The sequence below is a fragment of the Pongo pygmaeus genome, chromosome 16 (genome assembly GCF_028885625.2).
Source record: "Pongo pygmaeus isolate AG05252 chromosome 16, NHGRI_mPonPyg2-v2.0_pri, whole genome shotgun sequence".
NCBI classification, from domain to species: Eukaryota; Metazoa; Chordata; class Mammalia; order Primates; family Hominidae; genus Pongo; species Pongo pygmaeus.
In genome coordinates, this window is record NC_072389.2 from 77,957,823 (window position 1) to 77,984,304 (window position 26,482).

The 26,482-nt window shown below is 42.2% G+C and overlaps 1 protein-coding gene across 1 annotated transcript; it reads left to right on the plus strand.

Annotated features, from left to right (window-relative positions):
• The first annotated feature begins 16,168 nt into the window (after positions 1–16,168).
• Positions 16,169–25,970, plus strand: TMEM202 (transmembrane protein 202). The gene is made up of 5 exons (XM_054451542.1): positions 16,169–16,265; positions 16,512–16,767; positions 24,541–24,690; positions 25,027–25,158; positions 25,632–25,970. The coding sequence occupies exons 1-5, from the start codon at positions 16,185–16,187 to the stop codon at positions 25,826–25,828; spliced, it is 816 nt and encodes a 271-aa protein (XP_054307517.1). The 5' UTR covers positions 16,169–16,184; the 3' UTR covers positions 25,829–25,970.
• Positions 25,971–26,482: the final 512 nt, after the last annotated feature.

A 26,482-nucleotide genomic window follows, 5' to 3' on the forward strand; every position in this document is an offset into this window, starting at 1 on the left:
CTAACGCCTGCAATCCCAGCACTTTGGGAGGCTGAGGTGGGCCGATCACCTGAGGTCAGGAGTTTGAGACCAGTCTAGCCAACACAGTGAAAACCCGTCTCGACTAAATATACAAAAATTAGCCTTGAGTGGTGGCGGACGCCTGTAATACCAGCTACTTGAGAGGCTGAGGCAGGAGAATCGCTTGAACTTCTCAGGAGGCAGAGGTTGCAGTGAGCTGAGATCGCGTCACCGCCCTCCAGCCTGGGGGACAAGAGTGAAACTCCATCTCAAAAGAAAAACAAAAACAAAAGATAAAAAAAGAGCATTTATTTCTCTTTCTTTCTCTTTCTCTCTCCTTCCTTCCTTCCTTCTTTCCTTCTTTCCTTCTCTTCTCTCTCTCTCTTTGTTTTTCTTTCTTTCTTTTTTTTTTTGAGACAGGGTCTCACTTTGTTGGCCAGGCTGGAGTGCACTGGCGCAATTAAAGCTCACTGCGGCCTGGACCTCCTGGGGTCAAGCAATCTTCCCACCTCAGCCTCCCCAGTAGCTGGGGCCACAGATGCCTGCCACCATGCCCAGCTAATTTTTAAAATTTTTTTGAAGAGATGGCATCTCACCGTGTTGCCCAGCCTGGTCTGAAACTCCTGGCCTCAAGTGACTCTCCCCCCTCAGTTTCCCAAAGTGTTGGCATTACAGGCATGAGCCACTGCACCTGGCCTAGTATTTCTTGAATCTCTTACAGGTGTGCTGAGACAGCAAGCCCCTCAATCCTTGGGGTGGTAGGGCCTGGGGCAGCTAGACATCCTGGCCAGTCACCTCCAGTCAAGAGCAGTCTCTTCCTGTGTGTGCTGTGATGTGTGCAAGGGGAAACATCATCTCCTCTTGGGTACTTTTGTATAGTACCCTCATTATAGCCTCTTTACTTGTCCGTGTCCTCCACAGCCCACATGCTGAATGAATGGTACCTTTTTCACAATTGTATCCTTACTGCCTAAGCCAGGACTCTGCACACAGTAAGTGTTCAGCAAGTACTTGTTGAATGAATGCATGAAAGAGGAAGCATTTGTGTTAAATTTTGAAAGAGTCTGAATTTCAATGTGTAAAGGAAAAGAGCAGTCTATAGAGGGGGACCACAATCTAGAAGGATAACTCTATGTAACTTGTTCACTTTAGGATCTCCAGGTTCTGGAAGAGTGCCTGGCACATAGCAGACACTTAATGAATATTTTCTGGATGCATACAATGAAATGGCAAATGAACCTAGGCAGAGATCTCTAAAGCATGTGGAGAGATACCAGGGAAGTAAGCAATTCTGTTTGGCTAGAACAAATAGTGCATGAAGAGAAATACTAACAGAAGGAATGTAAGGAATGTTAGAAAGTAGGTTGAGGCCGGGCATTGTGGCTCACACCTGTAATCCCAGCACTTTGAGAGGCTGAGGCGGGTGGATCATGAGGTCAGGAGATCGAGACCATCCTGGCTAACACGGTGAAACCCCGTCTCTACTAAAAATACAAAAAATTAGCCGGGCTTGGTGGCGAGCACCTGTAGTCCCAGCTTCCCAGGAGGCTGAGGCAGGAGAATGACGTGAACCCGGGAGGTGGAGGTTGCAGTGAGCCGAGATCGTGCCACTGCACTCCAGCCTGGACGACAGAGCAAGACTCCATCTCAAAAAAAAGAAAGAAAGTAGGTTGAAACTGGATTGTCAAGTAAGGTACCAGACATATGTTGTCTTATTTATCTCTCACAACAGCTGTGTAAAAATGAGTCTTAGCTACATTTTACAGATGAGGTAATTGACTCTGAGAATTAAAATAACCTGACCCAAGTCCCGTGTAATTGTCAGAACCCATGTTTGGACCCAGGTCTTCTGTCCCAAAGTTCATTTCTTTTTATATATATCACAGTTCCTTGAAAGCTAGGCTGCAGATTGTATTGAGATTTTACTCTTGAGTCCATGGGAAGCGAGAGAAATTTCCTTAGTTGAGGAACAACAAGGTCAGAGCTAAGATTCATTAAGATTAATCTGTGAACGTATGTAGGAGAGATTGAATGGGAAAGCCAAGTGCTAGGAGATTATCTCTGAGACTGTTAGCTAAGAGTTTAACCTGACCATTCTCTTGCTATGGGACTCAGAAAGTGTAGACTCAAATTCACTTGGGACTGATGGTTTCATTTCTCTTCTCCCACACTAGGTGGCCAGACCAGCAAGACTTAAGCTTTGTTTAACTTGTCAATGTTTACAGAAGTGCAGGTTGCCAAAATTCTCTCTGCACCCTGACTCCCACTCCCTTTTTTAATTTTTAATTTTATTTTTTGAGATGGAGTCTTGCTCTGTTGCCCGGGCTGGAGTGCAGTGGCACAATCGGCTCACTGCAACTTCTGCTTCCTGGGTTCAAGTGATTCTTCTGCCACAGCCTCCTGCGTAGCTGGGATTACCGGCGCCCACCACCACCCACGGCTAATTTTTGTATTTTTAGTAGAGACAGGGTTTTGCCATGTTGGCCAGGCTGGTCTCAAACTCCTGACCTCAAGTGATCCACCCACCTCGGCCTCCCAAAGTATGAGGATTACAGACGTAGGCCACTGTGCCTGCTCACCTTTATTTTTTATTAAAAAAGACTTTTTAGAGACAGAATCTCCCTCTGTTGCCCAGGCTGGTGTGCAGTGGTGCAGTGGCACAATTGGCTCACTGCAATCTCAAACTCCTGGGCTCAAGGGATCCTCCCACATCAGCCTCCCAAGTAGCTGGGACTATAGGCACATGCTACCACGCCAAGCTAATTTTTAGCTTTTGTAGAGATGGGATTTCCCTATGTTGCCCAGGCTGGTCTCAAACTCCGGGGCTCAAGCGATCCTCCTGCCTCAGGCTTCCAAAGTGCTGCGATTATAGGTGTGCGCCACTGGCCCAGCCATCCTGACACTCTTTAAGAACCCATTCCATTTCACGTGCCTCGGCTTCTGCTTTACCCTGTTGCCTCCAAGCCCTTCCCTTCCTATCTCTAGATTTACAAAACTCTATCCAATTTATCACTACTGAACATATACAATTTTCTGTAGGGTTTCTAAAAATGTGTCCAGGTCCCAGTGTGGTGGCTCATGCCTGTAATCCCAGCACTTTGGGAGGCCGAGGCAGGATGATTACTTGAGCCCAGCAGTTCAAGACCAGCCTGGGCAACACAGGGAGACCCCATCTCTACCTCTACCAAAAAGAAAATGTTGTGTCCAGTTTCCCTTCTTTTTTAGCCCAATCCCCTTCTGTCTTCTAGTTTTATAATTATCCCAGTTATCTTATTCAGGTTTACTCACTAAGTCTTAGCAGACTTTCCTAAATCTAGACATACACCCCTTACAATAACTGGCCTTGTACTATATCCATCCAATCCGAGGCTATAAATAGACCTTTCTTTTCTTTTCTCGTCTGTAGAGACTTGCTGTACTTTTTAAGGATCTTGCAATATTGCCCTGGCTGGTCTTGAACTCCTAACCTCAAGCAATCCTGCCTCTTAGGCCTCCCAAAGTGCTGGAATGACAGTTGTGAGCCACCACACCCAGCCAGACTTTTATTTATGGCCTGAATTTTTTAAAAAGATTTTTTTGTGTGTCATAAAACTAGAAAAACTAGAGCCCCAAGGGAACTTTCAACAGATCTGAGCTAAAGGAGTGACAGTGGAAAGGAGGCTGTGGGACAAATGCAATAAAGGAGTGACAGTGGAAAGGAGGCTGTGGGACAAATGCAATAATATTTCAGATATGGAATAATGGAACTCAGCAGCTAACTGGGTGCTGTGGGAATGGGGACAAAGGAAAGGGGAGAGGAAAAGATGTGAGGGTGTATCAGCTTGGAAAGGAAAAGAGCATGACTTTAGTCATTCATTTAAGGATTATTTCTTTTTTCTTTCCTTTCTTTCTCTCTTTTTTTTTTTTGAGACAGGATCTCTGTTGCCCTGACTGGAGTGCAGTGGCACCATCACAGCTCACTACATTTCCCCACGGAATGATGGTACACTGGCTCAGTACAAATGGAAGAGCAGATATTGGGAAAAGAGGATGAGCTCTGAGACATGCTGTTTTGAGGGATTTTTTTTTTTTTTTTTTGGAGAGGGAGTCTTGCTCTGTTGCCCAAGCTGGGGTACAGTGGCACAACCTTGGCTCACTGCAACCTCCACCACTCAGGTTCAAGTGATTCTCCTGTCTCAGCCTCCCAAGTAGCTGAGATTACAGGTGCACGCCACCACACCTGGCTAATTTTTGTATTTTTAGTAGAGACAGGGTTTCACCACGTTGGCCAAGCTGGTCTCGAACTCCTGACCTCAGGTGATCCACCTGCCTCGGCCTCCCAAGATGCTGGGATTACAGGCGTGAGCCACTGTGCCCAGCCTGTTTTGAGGGATTTTAACAGACAATTAGGATGTCCAGCAGAGCTGAGATTGGTGGCTCACCAGAGAGCTTTAAGAGTCATCTGCCCAGAGATAACAGTTGAAATCATGAAAATGTATGATATAGTCAAGGGAAAATGGGAAAAGGGAAAGATAGCTAAAAATTAGAGGTAAAGGTGAGAGAGGTTTGTGAGAGACAAGAGAACAGGGGAGAGATGGTGGCTAGTAGAGTAGACACAGATCAGAGGTGATGTTGATGAGGGGAAAGGCAAGAAAGGACCTTTTCAAGGTCTCCTCAATTCAGCCTCTACATCAGGGGTCCCCAGCCCCTGGGCCACGGACTAGTACTAGTCTGTGGTCTGTTAGGAACCGGGCCTCACAGCAGGAGATGATCAGAGGACCAGCGGGCATTACTGCCTGAGCTCCACCTCCTGTCAGATCAGCAGCAGCATTAGATTCTCATGGGAGTGGGAATCCTATTGTGAACTGCATATGTGAGGGATCTAGGTTGCCCACTCCTTATGAGAATCTAATGCCTGATGATCTTAGGTGGAACAGTTTCATCCCGAAACCATCCCAACTCATTCTCCCCCTCCCCACCCCCACCCATTCCACGAAAAACTGTCTTCCACAAACCCAGTTCCTGGTACCAAGAAGGTTGGGGACCGCTGCTCTACACTACTGTCAGAGTTTTATTTATCTAAATTGTATTTCTGATCAAGTCATCTTCCTTCTCCAGAACTTTTAATGGCTATGGAATGCTATCAGGATTAAATCCACTGTTATGATCAGGGGCTTTTGCTTGCAAGGAATAGAGACTTCTGTTATTTCAGGAAAACAGAAGTCTACAAAAGGGATATACAGAGCAAACCCAGAAAAGTACAAAACCAAATTTCAAAAAGAGCAGAAATCAAGGGCCTGGCTACTCTCTCATCTCCCTCTCTCTCAGTGTTCTTCTATTCCTCTCAAAATGTCCATCAGTTTTCCTCTTTGCTTGTCAGCTACTTCAACTGCCTTATAACCCCTATTTCCTCCTGACTGGAGTGTTGCACAAGACATGTAATGACCACCTCAGCCCTATTCCATCTCATGTTCCAGATCCAGGGCCCTCTCATTCTCCCATCTATGCCAGTGGTGATCCTACTGTCCTCCAAAGCTCTGTGCAAATCAAGGTTGTTCTGGTTCTCCCAGTCAGAGTTAATCCCTCCATTGTAATTCCATAGTCTGGGTTCGACAAGTACAGCTCTTACCACAGCGAAACTCGTGTTATGATTATTTATGCATATTCAGCACTCCCATATATCTAGGAAGGCACATGCCATATCTCAGCTCTTTTTATTTATTTATTTATTTTGAGATGAAGTCTTGCTCTGTCACCCAGGCTGGAGTGCAATGGCACCATATTGGCTTACTGCAACCTCCACCTCCTGGGTTCAAGCGATTCTCCTGCCTTAGCCTCCTGAGTAGCTTGGATTACAGGCGCCTGCTACTACACCAGGCTAAGTTTTGTATTTTTAGTAGAGACAGCGTTTCACCATGTTAGTCAGGCTGGCCTCGAACTCCTGACCTCAGGTGATCCACCTGCCTCGGCCTCCCAAAGTGCTGGGATTATAGGCATGAGCCACTGCACCTGGCCATATCTTAGCTCTTTTAACTGGCTTTATCATACTACTGTAATGGTATACACACACACATATATGTGTGTGTATGTGTGAATATATATATATATATGCAGTATGTATGCTAATTATAAACTATTCCTATGAATTTACATATCAGATCCCTTAAAAGGCTGTTTTTTAATCTGTGTGATGATGGTGTTGATTAAAACATATATAAAATTTCTTCCAGCTCCATGATTTTATTTTGTTAGAAAAAATTAACACACCTTCAGCAGTCACATTTTAAAATAACATTTAAACTATTATTTTTCTATAGTGTACTAGGCTGAGAGCCTTAGAGATCTATAGATATAAAATGAAATAGCAACTGCCCTTCATTCTGTCTTCAAGGTATTTTTCCCCCAGTGAAACTTTAGGGATATTTGTATCCATATCTCCATTGCAGGTCAGTAAAATATGAAGAACAAAACTAACGACTTGTATGCAACTCCTAACACTTGAGGGTTTTAGACCTTTTACAAATAAGGTACAACAGGATTGGACCAATTTTAGGGACACAAAGTTCCACTCAAGATAGAAAGTGACTCAAGATATACCTTGGAAACCTTGCTAGTGCTAGGCCACACTGGGTGATGTCCTCAGCGATTTTTTTTTTTTGAGGCAGAGTCTTGCTCTGTTGCCCAGGCTGGAGTGCAGTGGCACAATCTTGGCTCACTGCAACCTCCACCTCCCGGACTCAAGCAATCCTGCCATCTTACCTTGCCGGTAGCTGGGACTATAGGTGTGCACCACCATACCCAGCTAATTTTTGTATTTTTAATACAGACAGTCTTTCACTATGTTGGCCAGGCTGGTCTCAAACTCCTGGCCTCAAGTGATCTGCCTGCCTCGACCTCCCAAAGTGCTGGGACTACAGACATGAGTCACTGCAACTGACTGTCCTCAGCATCTTTATGAAAATGCATTGAGTAGGCATCAGTTGGGCACAGTGCTGAGAAAGGCACTAACAATAACAATAAGGAATTACAAGATTTCTCTGGCGCTATAAAGAAGGAAATGCTATTAAAAGAAGGAAAATATGTGATGTGTGTTTTAATCTGTATTAGCATAGACAATGTCTCAGAGCACATATATGAAACCGGTGCCTCTGGAGAGGGATATTGGGTGGGTAAGGCATAAGATGGCAGGGAGACTTCCTGTATATCCTTTTGTGTGTTTTGTATTTTGTACTATGTAAATATGTTCCACCTATAACATTTTTTAGTATTTTTAAAAAGTCTATGTCATTTCCTTTAATTCTCACAATAGTGCCTCGAGGAATGTATTGTTAATATCCCCTTTACCATGGCAGCTGTTTGATTAGGGCTCTTCCCACTTTAAGCTTATATCAAGATTGGCTAAACTCATGGAAAAACATCAGAAGTCCCATCCAGGGTTAGACCAAGAGTCCAGGGCCTCCATATTGGGATTTTTAGATCAAAATCGGACAAATTTATAGGGATATGACAGCTATATGTGGTTTAAGGCCCTTTTAGTGGGGACTCCTTCTGCCTAGACTATATCCTCCTGCCCCAGGCATCCTGAGAGCTGCTTCAGACTAGGATTATCCTGAGTCTAACCTGGTCCCTTAGGCCTCATTCCTAGAGAGGTGATGGTGATACATTTTATGGCAGGGCTGCTCATGTTGAACAAATCCACAAAAATAATCTGAAATCCCCTGAAGGGAGGTGGGACAATGATGAAATGGAATATATAAATCCTTTACAGAAAGTGATTCAGATCTTATGTTATTCTGCACTGGAATTTCCCAGTGGGCCTTGCTCACTCCTTGCCTTCTTCCCATTCTCTTCCTGCTTGAGTCCTCTATATCTTATTTTCCTTCCTTGACTAATAGCCAGGCTACACACTCCAGGAACCCCAGAGCACAGATCCCTGTAACATTTCTGTCCTTTGGCCATCCACTAACATTTGGCTTCATAAAATGTTAGTGACATATTACTGTGATACAGGTTTCCAAAACACACAATTCACTGATGCTGGGAGTGGACTCTTCAGTGGTAAGAGCACAGTCTAAATGTCTTACCTCTGTTTGGAGTGCCTTTTGGATCTTTCTCTTAGATTCCTTTTTTTTTTTTTTTTTTTTTTTTTGAGTCGGAGTTTCACTCTGTTGTCCAGGCTAGAGTGCAGTGGCATGATCTTGAGTCACTGCAGCCTCCGCATCCTGGGTTCAAGTGATTCTCGTGCCTCAGCCTCCCAAGTAGCTGGAATTACAGGCACACGCCACCAAGCCTGGCTAGTTTTTGTATTTTTAGTAGAGATGGGGTTTCGCCATGTTGGCCAGACTGGTCTCAAACTCCCGACCTCCGGTGAGGGAACTGAGAACCAGTGAGGTGAAGTGCTGTTCCTCAAGATTAAGGATAGAATCCTATTTATTGTGATACTTCCAGCACCTAGCACAGTGCCAAGTACCTAGTGGGTGCTCAATAAATATTTGTCAAATGAAAAAATTTATTCCTTGTTGTACATAGTATAGTGCTTTGCATGCCAATACATTTTTAAATTGAAATTATTTAACCAAGGTCGAATGCAGTCAAAGGGTGGCAGGGCTGGAAACAGACCACAGATGTGTGGCCATCCTGACAAGGGCTGTCATTACCACACTGGAACTGTGCCTCTGGAAATGCCTACAATCATCTAGCCCCCTTGAGTTTGGAGTTTTTTTTTGTTTGTTTTGTTTTTTTTGACGGAGTCTTGCTCTGTCGCCCAGGCTGGAGTGCAGTGGCGTGATCTTGGCTCACTGCAATGTTATGTTGCCCAGGCTGCAGTGCAGTGGCACAATCACGGCTCACTGCAGCCTCAACCTCCTGGGCTCAAGTGATCCTCCCATCTCAGCCTCCCAAATAACTGGGACCAAAGGTGCACACCACCACACCCAGCTAATTTTTTTTTTAAATTTTTAGTAGAGATGAGGTCTCACTATGTTGCCCAGGCTGGCCCCCTTGACATTGAATGCAGTTTAATCATGGAGCTTTCTGTGCCTACATCCTTTTCTTAGCCCACTGCCTTATTCTAGAAAGGAATGATAATTGGATTTGAAGGTGCATGGCCAACTTTCAATTAACCCTAGAACTAGAAAGAAGCAGCGATGCGAATAATCTAAGAGTCACTGTGTTTGGCCAGTGCTGTTCCTCCCTGGTAGTAGCTGACTGACTTATTTTCCTAAAGAAAGTTTGCTTAGGGGAGTATTAAAAATCCATTAACCTTCCTTGAGTTAACATTAGCCAGACAGTGGCAGGAGGCCAGGGGAATGATAAAGCATTGTTCAGAGCCATAAGTGAATATACAAGTAACTATGAAGTGATTATAGCTCTAACCATGAAGACAAAGGTCAAAGAAATAGTGATTCTTCCCATTGTGATAAATGATGTTGTGTAATATAAGAATGTTCCGAAAATGAAAAAGATTCTTTGCATTCTAGGTGCAAAAGGTTAAATACTTGATGTTCTTGTCAGAGATCTTTTAGTTGCAAGGAAGAGAACCTCAACTAGCTCAAGAGTGAGGAGTTTATCATCTTTACAAGCATCTAGAAGTAAACTTAAGTATAGCAATGGTCAAATAGGCTGGAATGCCTTATTAGGAACCAAAGCTACCTGTTGGTCTCTCAGGACCCACCCTTCTCTCATCCCTTTTCCTGCATCTGCTTCATTCTCCTGTTATTTCCAATTCGTTCTCTTAGTGTTCCAGTGTTCCCAAAGAGAAAATTTGATTGGCCCAGCTAGGAAGAGATGTCATTCTTGAGCCAAACATTAAAGACGCATACTATAGGCTGGGTGTGGTGGCTCACGCCTATAATCCCAGCACTTTGGGAGGCCAAAGCAGGTGGATCACTTGAGGTCAGGAGTTCGAGACCGGCCTGGCCAACATGGTGAAACCCTGTCTGTACTAAAAAAAATACAAAAATTAGCCAGGTGTGTTGGTGTGTGCCTGTAGTCCCAGCTACTCTGGAGGCTGAGGCAGGAGAATTGCTTGAACCGGGAAGGCAGAGGTTGCAGTGACCCCAGATCACACCACTGCATTCCAGCCTGGGCAACAGAGCAAGGCTCTGTCTCAAAAAAAAAAAAAAAAAATTAAAGACACATACTACAGATAAGGATGGTAGGGTCATCTAGTCCATAGACGATCAAAGCTCTGTCTTTGAGCAGGTGCTAGGGAGGGGAACAGATTCACTTAGAAAAGGATATGGGACAGGCAATGACTGTCATTTCTTTATCGTAAAAGCAACACATATTTATTTTGAAAAATTTAAACACCACAATATTGTGTGTAGAAAGTATGACTCTCAGTTCACCAACTCAGCTATATAGAAATTATAAGTGTTTTCTACAACAAATTAATTTCTAACTTCATGACCCAAGTCCCCAATCTGCTGGGCTACAAGGAAATGTCACCACAGTCCTTCCTGATGTTTACGCATTTCCCGGGGCTTATTTCGCGCTCTTGAGCCCTTTATGGTGCCAAGAGGCCATATAGAAGCCTGAAAGATAAAGACTACCATCACTTTAGCACATACATCTGTTAATGTATGTATGACATAGTATGTATGGTTCTTTCTTTTCTTTCTTTTTTTTTTTTTTTTTTTGAGATGGAGTCTTGCTCTGTCTCCCAGGCGCCCGTGCAGTGGCGCAATCTCGGTTCACTGCAACCTCCGCCTCCTGGGTTCAAGCAGTTCTTTGCCTCAGCCCCACGAATAGCTGGGATTACAGGCGCCCGCCACCACGCTTGGCTAATTTTTGTATTTTTAGTAGAGATGGGGTTTCACCATGTTGGCCAAGCTGGTCTTGAACTCTTGACCTTGTGATCCACCCACCTTGGCCTTCCAAAGTGGTGGGATTACAGGTGTGAGCCACCGCGGCTGGCTGGTTATTTCTATGTATGACCATCATTTTCTTTTCTTTTCTTCTTTTCTTTCTTTTTATTTGAGACAGGGTCTTGTTCTGTCGCCCAGGCTGGAGTGCAGTGGCGCAATCACTGCTCACTGCAGCCTCGACATCCCAGGCGCAAGTGATCCTCCCACTTCAGCCTCCCAAGTAGCTGAGACTATGCCTGGCTAATTTTTGTATTTTTAGCAGAGACAGGGCTTCGCCACGTTGCACAGGCTGGTCTTGAACTTCCGTGTTCAAGAGATCTGCTTGCCTTGGCCCCACAAAGTGTTGGGCTTATAGGCATGAGCCATGGCGCCCAGCCTATTTTCTCTCTTTCTCTTTCTTTCTGGTTTTTTTTTTTTGAGATGGAGTTTCGCTCTTGTTGCCCAGGCTGGAGTACAATGGCACGATCTCGGCTCACTGCAAGCTCCGCCTCCCGGGTTCAAGCGATTCTCCTGCCTCAGCCTCCCGAGTAGCTGGGATTACAGGCAAGCGCCACCATGCCCAGCTAATTTTGTATTTTTAGTAGAGACGGGGTTTCTCCATGTTGGTCAGGCTGGTCTCAAACTCCCAACCTCAGGTGATCTACCTACCTCGGCCTCCCAAAGTGCTGGGATTACAAGCATGAGCCACCGTGCCCAGCCCAGCCTATTTTCTATATACACACATTTATAATCCTTCAAAACAAAAAATCAGGGCATGATGTAACCACTATTTTGTAAATTTTTCAGTTGATAATATATTAGGGGAGTCTTTTCATGTGCACCTATAAAGAGCTAATAGTCTACTTTTATTTCATTTTTATTATTTATCTATTTGAGACAGGATCTCACTCTATCACCCAGGCTGGAGCGTAGTGGCATAAACATGGCTCACTGAATCCTTGACCTCTCTGGCCCAAGCAATCTTCCCACCTCAGTCCCCCCAGTAGCTGGGACCTCAGACATGCGCCACCACACCTGGCTAATTTTTTTTTTTTAGAGACGGGGTTTCACCATGTTGCCCAGGCTGGTCTCGAACTTTTGGGCTCAAGCGATTTGCCTCCAGCCTCCAAAGTGCTGGAATTATAGGCGTGAGCTGCTGTGCCCGGACTATTTTTTATTTTATCAAGTGGAGAAAAAACTAACAAGAATAGGAACAACCTGAATATTATTGATAATTTTAATGTGATAGATTTAGAATCTTATATTCTACACAAATATATTTAAAACTTTATACTTTACATATTGTTTTTATATTTTATTATTATTTTTTATTTTTTTATTTTTACACATTGTCTTTAAATGCTTAAAGGACATTTAGGAAAACTGGCTATGACAAATGTTACTAAATTCCAAAAGGAAAAGAGTTCTTGTAGGACATGTTATTTGACCATAATATATTAAAACTAAAAAAAAAAAAATCTAAACATGTGGATATATTTTGAAAATTCTAGATAATTCTTGGCTTGAGTATATAAACAAATACTCCTAGCAGTATATTAAAGAATAATGTACTATGTTCATAAATACGTTATTAGAGGAATGTAAAATTAGATAAATGTTAAGAAATGTATCAATGAAATTTTTACACTAAATAGACTAAAGAAGAAAAGCCATATTCTAGAGGCTAAGAGGGAGTTTGATACAGCCATTCTAAATTTTAAAATCTTGATAAAATAGAAATGGAATGGAACTTCTTTAACACAAAAATGAATACACAAATAAACAAAGACCAGTAAAGCCAGTTCCATTAAAGTCAAGAGTAATATAATGATGCCCACCACCCTTAATACTTCATGAGGACTATTCTAAAGGGTCTAATCAATGCAATATGACTTTTTTTTTTTTTTGATGGAGTCTTGCTTTGTTGCCCAGGCTGGAGTGCAGTGGTGTGGTCTTGGCTCGCTACAACCTCTGCCTCCCAGGTTCAAGCGTTTCTCCTGCTTCAGCCTCCTGAGTAGCTGGGATTGCAGGTGCATGCCACCACACCCAGCTAATTTTTTTTGTATTTTTAGTAGAGACAGGGTTTCACCATGTTGGCCAGGCTGGTCTCGAATGCCTGACCTCAAGTGATCCACCTGCCTTGGCCTCCCAAATTGTTGGATTACAGGCATGAGCCACCGTGCCTGGCCAGTGCAATATGACATATTTTGTAAAGGGAGAAACAGAATGATCATCATTTGCAGATGATAGGATGTTTACCTAGAAAATCTAAGAGAAATTGGCCAACAGAATGATTAGAATTTAAATAATTCAGTCAAATGATCAGATAAAAGCCAAATATATTGAAAAAATAATTTATTCATTAGCAATAACAAATCAGAAAATAAAGTGAAAAAATGTGATTCATAAAGCAAGTAGGTTAATGTATATAAAGCACCTAGCACAGTTCCTGGTAGATGGGAGGTTATAGAAATAAGCTATAATAATCTTAGTTCTTGATTTTATAGATTTTAGGGATGACATTACTGAGACAAAACATACAAACATTTTTAAGCTTCCTGATTCATATATTCAAATTATTCTCTTTTTTTTGAGACAGAGTTTCGCTTTTGTTGCCCAGGCTGGAGTGCAATGGTGTGATCTCAGCTCACTGCAACCTCCGCCTCCCAGGATCCAGCAATTCTCCTGCCTCAGCCTCCCAAGTAGCTGGAGTTACAGGCACCCGCCACCACACCCAGCTAATTTTTATATTTTTAGTAGAGATGGGGTTTTGCTATGTTGATCAGGCTGATCTGAAACTCCTGACCTCAAGTAATCTGCCCGCCTTGGCCTCCCAGAGTGCTGGGATTACAGGTATGAGCCACCACATCTGGCCTCTTTTAACTTTTAGTTGAAGTATAACATGCATATAGATACTTTGGGAGGCTGAGGCAGGCAGATCACTTGAGGTCAAGAGTTCAAGCCCAGCCTGGCCAACAGAGTGAAATCTCATCTTTACTAAAAATACAAAAATTAGCCGGGCATGGTGGCAGGCACCTGTAGTTCCAGCTACTTGGGAGACTGAGGCAGGAGAATTGCTTCAACCTGGGAGGCAGAAGTTGCAGTGAGCCGAGATCTCACCACAACTCTCCAGCCTAGGTGACAGAGCAAGACTCTGCCTCAAAAAAGAAAAAACAAAACAAAACCAAACAAAAAAACATGCATATAGAAAAATTGTGCATACAGAAAACTGGTCATCAGTGCACAGATCAAGAATGAACCTTTATAGTACTCCAAGAGCCCTTCGCATGTCTCCTTCCAATACCTAGCCATCTTCCTCCCCAGAATGTTTCTGACTTCTAACAACACAGATTAGTTTTGCCTGTTTTGCACTTCATATGAATAGAATCATACATGTGTACTCTTTTGTGTTTGGATTCTTTTGCTCAGCATTATGTAGATAAGATTCATCCCTCTTTGCTGAGGTGGTTGTAGATTACTCGTATTGCTGTATAGTATTTCATTGTATAAATAGACTGTGATCTTCCATTCTTCTGTTGATCTGCATTTGGGTAGTTTTGGATTTGGGGCTATTATGGAGTGCTGCTGTGAGCATGCTGATACATGTCCTTTGGGGGCCATATGCAACATTTTGAACCCAGCACTGCTACAGTAACTTGAAGAGCAGTGGCTTTTAGCACATTGGCTTATAGTCTTCTGGGCTATAGATACTGGCATATTCATAGTGGGCCCTGTCAGCAGTGGCAATGGTATAGCAGCACCCTTAAATGGCTTCATGAGTAGAGGGAACCAGAGCAAAAAAGGAAGAAAAAGATGGACGCTGTATGAAGGACCATGACTGACAGACTGGTTCATGAGCCTATTGAGACAAACCTGGCATGAACTCCAGGCTACTGGCTACTGATAGGGATATAATTTTAAATTATAACCACAACCAATAGAGTTCTGGAGACATCTGAGTTGCCCCCTTTTTAAATTTTTATTTTAAGTTCAGGGGTACATGTGCAGATTTGTTATATAGGTAAACCCATGTCATGGGGGTTTGTTGTACAGATTATTTCATCACCCAGGTATTAAGCCTAGTACTTATTAGTTATTTGTCCTGACTCTCTCCCTCCTCCCACCCCCACCCTCCGATAGGCCCCAGTGTCTGTTGTTCCCCTCTATGTGTCCATGTTCCCACTTATAAGTAGGAACATGCAGTATTTTGTTTTCTGTTCCTGCATTAGTTTGCTAAGGCTAATGGCCTCCAGCTCCACCCATCTTCCTGCAAAGCACATGATTTTGTTCTTTTTTATAGCTGCGTAGTATTCCATGGTGGATATGTGCCACATTTTCTTTATCCAGTCTACGATTGATGGGAATTTATGTTGATTCCATGTCTTTGCTATTGTGAATAGTGCTTCAGTGAACATACATGTGCATGTGTCTCTATGATAGAATGATTTCTATCCCTTTGGGCATATATCCAAAAATGGGATTGCTGGGTCAAATGGTAGTTCTTTCTGTCTTTACGTCTTTGAGGAATCATCACACTGCTTTCCACAATGTTTGAATTAATAATTTACACTCCCATCAACAGTGTATGTGTTCCTTTCTCCCACAACCTCGCCACCATCTGTTATTTTTTTGACTTTTTATAATAGCCATTCTGACTGGTGTGAGATGGTATCTCATTGTGGTTTTAATTTCTCTAATGATCTGAACATAGAAATTGGCAAAGATTTCATGATGAAGATGCCAAAAGCAATTGCAAATGCCAAAAGCAAAAATTGACAAATGGGATCTAATTAAACTAAAGAGCTTCTGCATAGCAAAAGAAACTATCAATAGCATACACAGAAAACCTACAGAAAGGGAAAATTTTTTCATCAACTATGCATCTGACAAAGGTCTAATATCCAGCATCTGTAAGGAACTTAAATAAATTTACAAGAAAAAGACAACCCCATTAAAAAGTGGGCAAAGGGCATGAACACTTTTCAAAAGAAGAAATACATGTGGCCAACAAGCATATGAGTTCCCCTTTTTTAATTTGCTGTGAGGGAACTGTGTCTTATTTATTTTTGTGTCCCAGAAGCTAGCACAAAGCCTGACACACAGCCACTGCTAACAAAATATTTGTGGATTTATTAAATAAAAGAGTTGGGAGTAGGTGGAGAATGGAGGTTGGGGAGCATTACACATACATGCACATGCTTAAAATGTGATGATTTCTTCCTGATCTGACCAGACCAAAAATATAAAACAGAAACAGGATCTATGCCATGGGTCCTGGCCCTTTTTGCTTCTGCCAGCATGTGTGAGGAGATGCAGAGACAAATTCCGTGGCAGTTAGAAAGAGAACTGACTGCCAAGATGGAGCGAAGGGAACATTTAACCTTGACTTTCCACAGTCCTGAGGTTCCCAAAATAAAGGGGAACCGGAAATACCAAAGGGTGAGGAGGTATCTAATTGGAAGTCAGATGGGAAGAAGAGAACTTACTTAAAGGTGGGGCTACACAGAGCATCCTAAAGACAGAAAAGATCACCCTGAAAATTGTGGGATTTTTTTTTTTTTAGGAGTAGGGAAAGATGTCCATAAATAAAACACACATGGGAATGCTTGAGGTAGAGAAGAGCAGGTGACCCTGGGGATCAGGGGTTATTCTTTCGGGTAGGCAATATTTCCCTCATCCTTGTAGCCTACCCTCCCTGCCAAGAAACATCCAAGTGCCTCGATGTCATCCCAAAGGCAGCAGCAGCTTATGGATCAGGCACACATCTACATCCGAACGCTCTGTGGCAGCCTCTGTAGTTTTAGCCTCCTAATGCTGATCGCCATGTCCCCACTGAACTGGGTACAGTTCCTGGTGATCAAGAATGGCCTTGAGCTCTACGCAGGACTCTGGACCTTATGCAACCATGAGCTGTGCTGGAGCCACACACCCAAGCCACCCTGTGAGTGCCACCGAATTAAATGCCACAGGCCCCACACAATTGCAGAGCTTTCTGCTCACACAAATTGGCCCTTCATGTTTCTTCCTCCAAGATCTTTTGGCCTTCACCTCTCCAAGTGCAGGATGGATCTTTCTTTGGTATCCTCAGTGTGCCCTTTCTCTCTCCTATTCCAGGTTGTTTCCTGTCCTAAATAATGGGTTATACTCTCTTTACTCTATGGGAAGAACTGTTTTTGTTTGTTTGTTTTTCGAGATAGGCTCTTGCTCTATCGTCTAGCCGAAGTGCAAAAGCACTACCATTGCTCACTGCAGCCTCCACCTCCAGGACTCAAGCAATCTTCCTGCTCAACCTCCTGAGTAGGTGGAACTACAGATGTGTGTCAACACTCCTGGCTAATTTTTAATTTTTTTTAAATTTTCTTTTTTGTGTAGAGACACGTTCTCATTATATTTCCCAGGCTGGTCTCAAAGTCCTGGCCTCAAGTGATCCTCCCAAAGTACTGGGACTATAGGTGTGAGCCACCATGCCTGCCCTAGGAATAACTCATTTACAAGGTGTTACTGCTAAGCAATGTGATTGGTATTCTAATGTGGCTTGCAGAATTAGAAGAGAAGTGATTGATCATAGCTGGAAGATAAAGGAAATATCTTAACCTCTATTAGATTTAACGTTCAAGGTCAGCTTGTTCTTCTCCTAGCAGTGGAATAGAACTTAAATGTATGTTAGATATGTGGTATAACAAATGCCAGCTATGAAGATAATGTTATTTATGTCAAATTTTATGTGAATTTAAATAAATCTGAAAGTGCAACACAAAATATTTTAAAATAAGTTTTTGGGGCTAAAAATATCATATGCATGAATTTTTCAATCAAACCAAAAACTTAGAGGAAAGATATCATTACACTGACAGTTTTCCCATCACCCGCAAGATATAAATTTACACAAAGAAATGGGTATTGTGAAAGAAAACATATGTGAGTAAAGCATCTATTCTCCTCACATAAGCAGGGGTCCCATCTATTCTCCTCACATAAGTAGGAGGGGAGCACCTGTGCCCAACTCTGAGGTAGAGCATCAGTTGTTTGGCCATGGGCTGTGACATTTGAAATTAAGGGACGGTATCCTGCATGATCTTGAGAAGAAACTAAAATCAAAGGCAGGCAGATATTCAACTGCATAAAACGAAACTAGAGAAAATATTTGCAACAATTATGAAAGATAAAGGTTAATGGCCTTAATATAGTAAAAGGATACACAAAGTATTAAAAAGACACAAACTCAAATAAATAAGTTCTTTTTGAACAGACATGCACAAAAGAAGAACTATAACTATCTAATAAACTTAGGAAAAATAATTCAACCTCAATCATTAAAGAAAGGTAAATCAAATGAATAACAAGATGTAACTTTTCAACCACCATATTAACAGATTTTTAAATGATAATGCAACTGCTATCACTCCCATACACATTCCTGTACATACCATGCAAATTGGTATAACCAAAGCAATATGATTAGGTGTATCCAGAGACTAAAAAATGTTCATCTCCTTTGAGTAAATAATTCCATTTCTAGAAATTAATTCCAAGGAAATAACTAGAAATGGATTAAAAGGTTTAGGCAAAAAGATTAAGCTGCAATCATATTTATGTAACTGGGTGCCCAGGCTAAAATTTCATCCTTAAGATTATTATTTAAATTTTTAATAAATTAGGGCTGGGTGTGGTGGCTCACGCCTGTAATCCCAGTGCTACCAGAAAGGGGTCCTGATCCAGACCCCAGGAGAGGGTTCTTGGATCTTGGGCAAGAAAGAATTCGAGATGAGTCCGTAGAGTAAAGTGAAAGCAAATTTAAGAAAGTAAAGGAATAAAAGAATGGCTACTCCATAGGAAGAAGAGCCCCCAGGGCTGCTGGTTGCCCATTTTTATGGCTATTTCTTTATTATATGCTAAACAAGGGGTGAATTACATTCATAAGCTTTTGGGGGAAGAGGTGGGCAATTCCCGGAACTAAGGGTTCCTCCCCTTTTTAGACCATATAGGGTAAATTCCTGACATTGCCATGGCATTTGTTAACTATCATGGCACTGGTGGGAGTGCCTTTTAGTATGCTAATGCATTATAATTCACGTATAATGAGCAGTGAGGATGATCAGAGGTCACTTTTGTTGCCATCTTGGTTTTAGCGGGTTTTGGCTGGCTTCTTTACCACAGCCTGTTTTATCAGCAAGGTCTTTATGACCTGTATTTTGTGCTGACCTCCTATCATTCAGTGACTAAGAATGCCTTAACCTCCTGGGAATGCAGCCCAGTAGGTTTCAGCCTTATTTTAATCAGCCCCTATTCAAGATGGAGTTGTTCTGGTTCAAATACCTCTGACATCAGCACTTTGGAAGGCTGAGGTGGGGGATTGCTTGAGCTCAGGAGTTCAAGACCAGCCTGAGCAACAAGATAAAACTCTGTCTCGACAAAAAATACAAAAATTAGCTGGGCGGGGTAGTGGGCACCTGCAATCCCAGTTACTTGGGAGGCCGAAGTGGAGAATTGCTTGAGCCTGGGAGGCAGAGGTTGTTGTGAGCCGAGATTGAGCTACTGTACTCTAGCCTGGGTGACACAGTGTGACCGTGTCTCAAAAAAAAAAAAAAAATTAATACATTAGAATCCCAAAATTATGTCACTTAAAGCAGTGAATAGTTTATTTCTTGGAGCCCTGGATTCACCTTTATGCAGATAAAGAAAATCAAGGAAATCAAGCCAGCCAGTCACTCAGATTTTGTAGAGTCACTTTGTCACTCACCTTTGTTTATGCTTTGTTTTATCTCTACAGACTGTAATTATTTAGAGAAAGTCAACTGAATCCTTAAGGTGCACAAGTATAAATCAAGTATCCACCCTATTTTCCATGTTATTATAACTAGTTTTAATTCAAGAGTCAGTAATTAGTCTGCAATACAGATCTCATAAGAAATATCCCAAAATGTAAGCAAAATGTCCAGGCCTCATCTCCCTGTGACAACAATATAATGTTATTATTGCCCGAATACATTATTTATTTATTTATTTATTTATTTTTGAGATGGAATCTCATTCTGTCACCCAGGCTGGAGTGCAGTGGTGCGATCTTGGCTCACTGCAACCTCTGCCTCCCGGGTTCAAGCAATTCTCCTGCCTCAGCCTCCCAAGTAGCTGGGATTGCAGGTGTGCGCCACTGCACGCAGCTAATTTTTGTGTTTTTAGTAGAGATGGGGTTTCACCATGTTAGCTAGGCTGGTCTTGAACTCCTGACCTCAGGTGATCCACCTGCCTCAGCCTCCCAAAGTGCTCGGATTACAGGCATGAGCCACTGCACCTGGCCTCCGAATACATGATTGTCTAATAATTACTGTCCAGTTCAATGACTTCAAACTTTTACCTACTGGATTGCAAGAATTTCGTTCCCCTCCCTGACAGTTTCCTTTCATAAGTCATTTTCGTAAGTTTCACAGGGGCTATCTCAGGTGTGTTTAAGAATGTGCATGCTCATATTCCTATTCCCTGGGCTCACTTCAGGGTGTTGTGCTTCTGTCTCTGACTTCACCTGGGTCTAGATGACTGATAGCCTCTCTACTGTGGCTGTTGCTAATGGGATGAAGAAGGGATGGGGAGGAAAGGACAGTATTCTTCACTTTTACTAGGAAGTCTCAAGTGTAGAACAGAACCTTCTGTTATTTTCCCATAGCACTGGTGAGATCAGGCTGAAATGTAAAGGATATATTGCCACAGAGAGTAGTTTGAACTGTTTTGCAGAGCGTGGGAAAGAAAGGGTAAGTCTTTTTGTCAGGCACTGGGCACCCTAGAGTTAGGACCCTAGGAACCACCATATAGTACACATTGCCAAGCTGTGTAGGGATGCTTTATTCTGGCACTCCAACCGGGTTACAAGGGGACCTAAATACTAAGCAGATTTCATAGATACCTCTTCAAGGTCCTAAGTCTCCACCCGGGATCGTTTCCATTCCAAAACCACCCACTTGGGGCACCTCATCTGAGCCTTGAGAAGTTGTATGTTGCCTTCCGTGCCTTGAAAGCGGTCACAATGGCAGCAGCATGGAAGTTCAGATTTGGCTAAATAAGTGAGCTGATTCCCCAGCTTGTCTCCAGCAGCACCACTTTCCAGAAGCTCCCTGGCCAAGTTTTACTTCCACAACAGTAGAAAGAGATCCTGCCCATTATTTTCAAACTGCCAAATGGTGAATGTTCTCATTTCACTGAGATCTGAGGGGATGCCACAGAACACTACTGCTTTCTGGTTGGGTGATGCCCCCTCCAATCTTGGTAGGGGTTTTACATCTTACCCGATGGTACTCTGAAGTATAGCATCGCTGACTGATGCTGGGCTGATCCCAAGAACATCTACAAAAATCTAACCAGGTTTTTCAGATGATTTGTACTTCCTCCTCAAATTGAAAGTGACATCCTTTCTCTTCCCAAGGTATTAGTTTCAGTAAGCTGGGAGTGGTGTCTTGGTATTCTTGTAACTTAAGTCTGCATCAAAGTATATCAGTAAGAAAAACATCAGAAATGTTTGGATACAGTTGACCCAGACAGGTGACACAGGGTGTTCGTTTTATCTCAGGCACTCCTTTTTCTGGACCAAGGCTTCTTACTGGAACATACAAGCAGAACCTTTTGTAATTTAGATCCTAAGATTTTTGAAACTTTGATGAGTAAGCTGTTATAAAAACTGTTGTTTAAAAGCTGAAATCAGCTTTGGTGTTACAGGAGATAGAAGCTTGAAATCAGCTTTCGGACATTTATTTATTTAGAGTAATATGAATTAAAAAACTATAAAGTTAACCAAATGCAGATGTCTTAGACTCTGAATCTAAGTGTTTAGTTTGTTTACATAATTTGTTGTATATGATTATTCCTAATAGACTTGGTTACTTTGGGAAGGTTAGACTCTTCTATGCTGCAAATCTTTAAATTGTTAGTTTGGAGTTGTGAGGATCTTGTTTATGTAGTTTTCAGGAGATGAGAAGGTAACACAGAGAGAATTGTAAGAAATATATAAAGTTGCAGTCTTCTCCTCATGGTAGAAGAGGAACTGGACTTTATATGTTAGGCTGGAGTTGGACAGGAAATATCCTTGACAGTGCTCCTTGGTGTTTTGAATATTAAAATTATTTGAATTAGTGTAAGCTAAAGAGTGAACTTATTTATAAAGATTCAGAAGAATCGGCCAGGTGTGGTGGCTCAAGCCTGTAATCCCAGCACTTTGGGAGGCTGAGGTGGGCAGATCGCTTGAGTTCAGGAGTTCAAGACCAGCCTGGGCAACATGGTGAAACCCCATCTCCACCAAAAATACAAAAAATTAGCCAGGTGTGGTGGTGTGCACCTGTGGTCCCAGCTACTCAGGAGGCTGAGGTGGGAGGATCACTTGAGTCTGGGAGTTGGAGGCTGCAGTGATAGAGATCATGCTACTGCACTCCAGCCTGGGTTACAGACTGAGACCCTGTCTCAAAGAAAAAAATAAAGAAAAAAAAAGTGGCTCAGAAGAATAACATAGACTCCCAAGGCAGGAAGTTCGCTGGACCTTACGGGATTCCAGGGGAGGCTGGGATCTCAGATAAAGAAAATCAAGACAGCCAGTCACTCAGATTTTCTATAGTCACTTTGTCATTCAGCTTTGTTTATGCTTTGTTTTATCTCTACAGCTCAGTTTTTCCTGTTTATTAGTGTGTAAGTGCCTAAAAGGTGATACCCCGGTCGAACTTTACATCTTCTCAGTTCAAGCAAGCAAAAGAGGAAATCCAATTTCTAAGCATAAGAATAAAATTGTCCCAGGATGGGTCAGGTTCCCATGCTTAGTCCAGTTAGCTATAGTCAGAGGGCTATACAGACAATAGTCCAGGGCTATAGACAAGGGCTGCTAGAGCTCATGGAGGATTGTGGACTAAATACCACAAAGGCTGCCTGTTACCCTGGGCTTCATACAGCTCAATCTGGGCTTATGTTCTGGCTGGCTACACATACTGCTAATTCTGAATAACCCAGTCTTCAGAAAATGTGCAGCTTGTGAATTACTATGTTTTAATGTGGCTCACTTGTTGGGGCTACAGAGCAACTTAAGCTCTGTGGATAGGGTTGTGGTTTCTCTGAATGGAAATTCCTGCAATTCATCATATTAGTAAGTGGCAGGTTCTGGAGAACAAAATGAAACAAGGAGGCAGATATTAGACTGGATAAGCTTGATACATAATTTCTGCTCTCTGGGTTACTCAGAAGCTGGACTTGGATTCTTAGGCATATAAGTGGTTAGAGAACTTTCTAACCACTGGGGTGGGGGTGAGCTGGTCCCTGCTACATTGGGACAGAAAAAGAAGCTAGATAAGGAGTCACCTTATAAGGGATACTGAAGATATTCCTGGGTGTCTGGTAGCTCAGAAAAGCTACAGCTACTTGTAATTATAAGTTATCTTCTAAATCTTCAGTAAAATATTGATGGGGAAGTCGAAGAACCTGTTCCATTTTAGGGATGTAGTAGCAAAAAGTAAGGTTGAGCATATCCCTGCTGCTCTCTTACCAACATCCAGTCCGCAGTGGCAGAGCCAAAGAGAAGACACCTAGAGCCAAAGATGGAAGAAGGAGAGGTGTGGCACTTGGATAAGAGCAACTTGAACAAATACGAGATACGACTTTGGGGGACTCAGAATAAAAAAAAAAAAAAGTGGGGGGAAAAACACTTTGTGGTGAGTTCCTGCAGTTTGGTAAATTGGGGCTTGAAATCATCATAATATGGAATTAAAGTAAATGAGGCTGGGCGAGGTGGCTCACGCCTTTAATCCCGGCACTTTGAGAGGCCAAGGCGGGCAGATCACCTGAGGTTAGGAGTTCAAGACCACCCTGGCCAACATGGTGAAACCCTGTTTCTACTAAAAAAATACAAAAATTAGCCGGGCATGGTGGCATGTGCCTGTAATTTCAGCTACTCGGGAGGCTGAGGCAGGAGAATTGCTTGAACCCAGGAGGCAGATGCTGCAGTGAACCAAGATTGCACCACTGCACTCCAGCCTGGGCGACAGAGTGAGACTCTGTCTCAAAAAAATAATAATAAAATAAATAAATAGATAAATAAAGTAAATATGACTTCATTTTGTAGTCATAGGCTGACAAGGCATGTACATGCCAGATACAGCTGGAAGTGAAAAACAAATGGAACTAAACAATGGGTAAATCATTAAGCAAAGTATATTAATATGATAGAATATTTTGTAGCCATTGAAAATAATATTTACAACAGATACTGGGGAAAATCACATCATATATTCTTAAGAAAAAAAACCCACATGATATCTAGTATATCTACTATATACAGAGGATAGAAAAATAAAATATTAACAATGGTTGCCTCTAGGTAGTGAAATTGTGGCTGATTTTTTTCCTGCTTCTTTGTTCTTTTGTAGTCTTTTGAATACTTATGTTGAACGTGTATTATTTATTACTTTTAGAATTAGAATTAGAAACAAGAAAAAGATTTAATCTGTTTTGTCATTGGTGACACCTCTTATAAGCTAGTTTATATCTAAATCAATGCATGCAGAAGTATTTGTATATTATCTTTAGTTTAACAATCATAGTAAAGAAATTCCAAGCAAAAAGGATGTCATGTAGCAAGCTCTGCTCCATCATCCTTTGTTCTTACATCCTTCTCTAAGACTCTATCTGGCCTTTTTAAGGGAATGTCCCTCACTGGACTAACCATGTTCCTCCTTTCCTCTTCTTCATGCAGATTATCTCCAATATTCCAGGGCCTTCTTTCTCATCTCTGTCTTTACCATACTTATTGGCCTTGGCTGGCTCTTCAGCTCTTGGCTCCCTAGTCGAGGAAGCATGACCACCAACTTGGATCTGAAGGTATCCATGCTCAGCTTCATCTCAGGTACAGATCTAGACTGGCAGGGTATTTTACCATGGTAAAATAGTCAAGGTAACAAATTTTCTCTGTGGAACTCTCATACTCTTTTTCTTATCTCTTTGCTCTTCTTCAGTATTACACCAACTTGCCAGCTATCTGCCTTATCTAATTATATAGAACACACCTTAGCTGACTTTACCAGGGTATAGAGCCTGTTCTCTCATCTTGGTCAATCTCCAAGTTTTTTATCTTTTTGATCCTTGCTATACATATGGCCTCTGGAGGCCAAAGAGCTGGGGGTGGCGGGGAAGGCAGACTGAAGATGCTGATGGGTTGTGACATCTTTCCTTCTGGTCCTAGCTACCTGCTTGCTCCTCTGCCTCAACCTGTTTGTGGCACAGGTTCACTGGCATACTAGGGATGCCATGGAGTCAGATCTCCTATGGACCTATTATCTTAACTGGTGCAGTGACATCTTTTACATGTTTGCTGGTGAGTCACTTCCCTGCTCTATGCTAGAAGGATGGATAGGGAAATCGCTTCTGGAAAGGGAGGTATAATCCAGGAGAAATAGAAGCACTGACTGTTCCTTTTCGGAACACTGATACTTGGAGAGTCAGGGGGGCATAATGAAGAAAGGATGGATTTTAGAGTCTGAAAACCTAGCATTAGTAACCTGTTCTATCACAAAGTGAGGCATGGACAAGTTGAGTAACTTGTCCAAGACCACACAGAAAATAGTGGAACTATGATCTGAATCCAGGAGGTTCAAGCTTTGTCCTAATCAGTCTGAGAAATATTATAATGCAATTAGAGCACAGGAGGGTAAAGTAACTCTGCTGGGGGAGAGAGGGGTTCACTGAAAAGATGCCTCTTGAACTGGTTATTAAAGGATGAGTAAGAATTTTAAAAGCCAAAAGACCATTGCCTATTGAACCTCACCTCAAATTATTCCCTTCCCCTAGGGATCATCTCTCTTCTCAACTACTTAACTTCCAGATCTCCTGCCCGTGATGAAAACGTCACTGTGATTCCAACAGAGAGATCAAGGCTGGGGGTTGGTCCAGTGACTACAGTATCACCTGCTAAAGATGAAGGGCCAAGGTCTGAAATGGAATCTCTAAGTGTGAGAGAGAAAAATTTACCAAAGGCAGGACTGTGATGGTGATAGGAAAACCTAACTATAGCTTGTCTTAAAAGCAGGGGAGAAGCTGAGCTGGGAATGGTCACATAAATTCTTGGAAACTCTCCTAATATCATGTCCATATTACTGGAGGAGACAGCATTAAAGCTGATGAAATGTCTTTTGCGTGCATTGGATCCAAAATATGTATGATAGTCATAAAGTAAATAATAACTCACTTAAGAAAAACATTTCTAAAAGAAAACAACAATGTTTACAGTCATGAATGAAAGAAACTAGTGAAAGATGCAGTGTGTAGACCAGAGACCTCTTTGGGTATCAGGGATCTCATGGACCAGAATGGCCCATGGAGAAGAATGTTAATTACTTCTTTTTGGAATTTTCTTTATTATGTGTGGCTTTGGGTATACTCAGGATGGAAAGCACTTGGACAAATACTGTTGAATCTGAACGTGATAGCATTACCAGAAATGGAATAAATATCAATGGATATAAGACCTACTACTCAAAGGAACTGAAAGGTGCTGGGTAGATTCCAGGGAATCCATGAGGTCCCACTTACTGTGAGGATTGGTAATTTGAAACATTTACAGTCTATTACGTAAAACCACTGCTTCTCCCTAGGCAGGGAGATACCTTAACCAGGCATCCAAAAACTCCCTGAAATTCTAT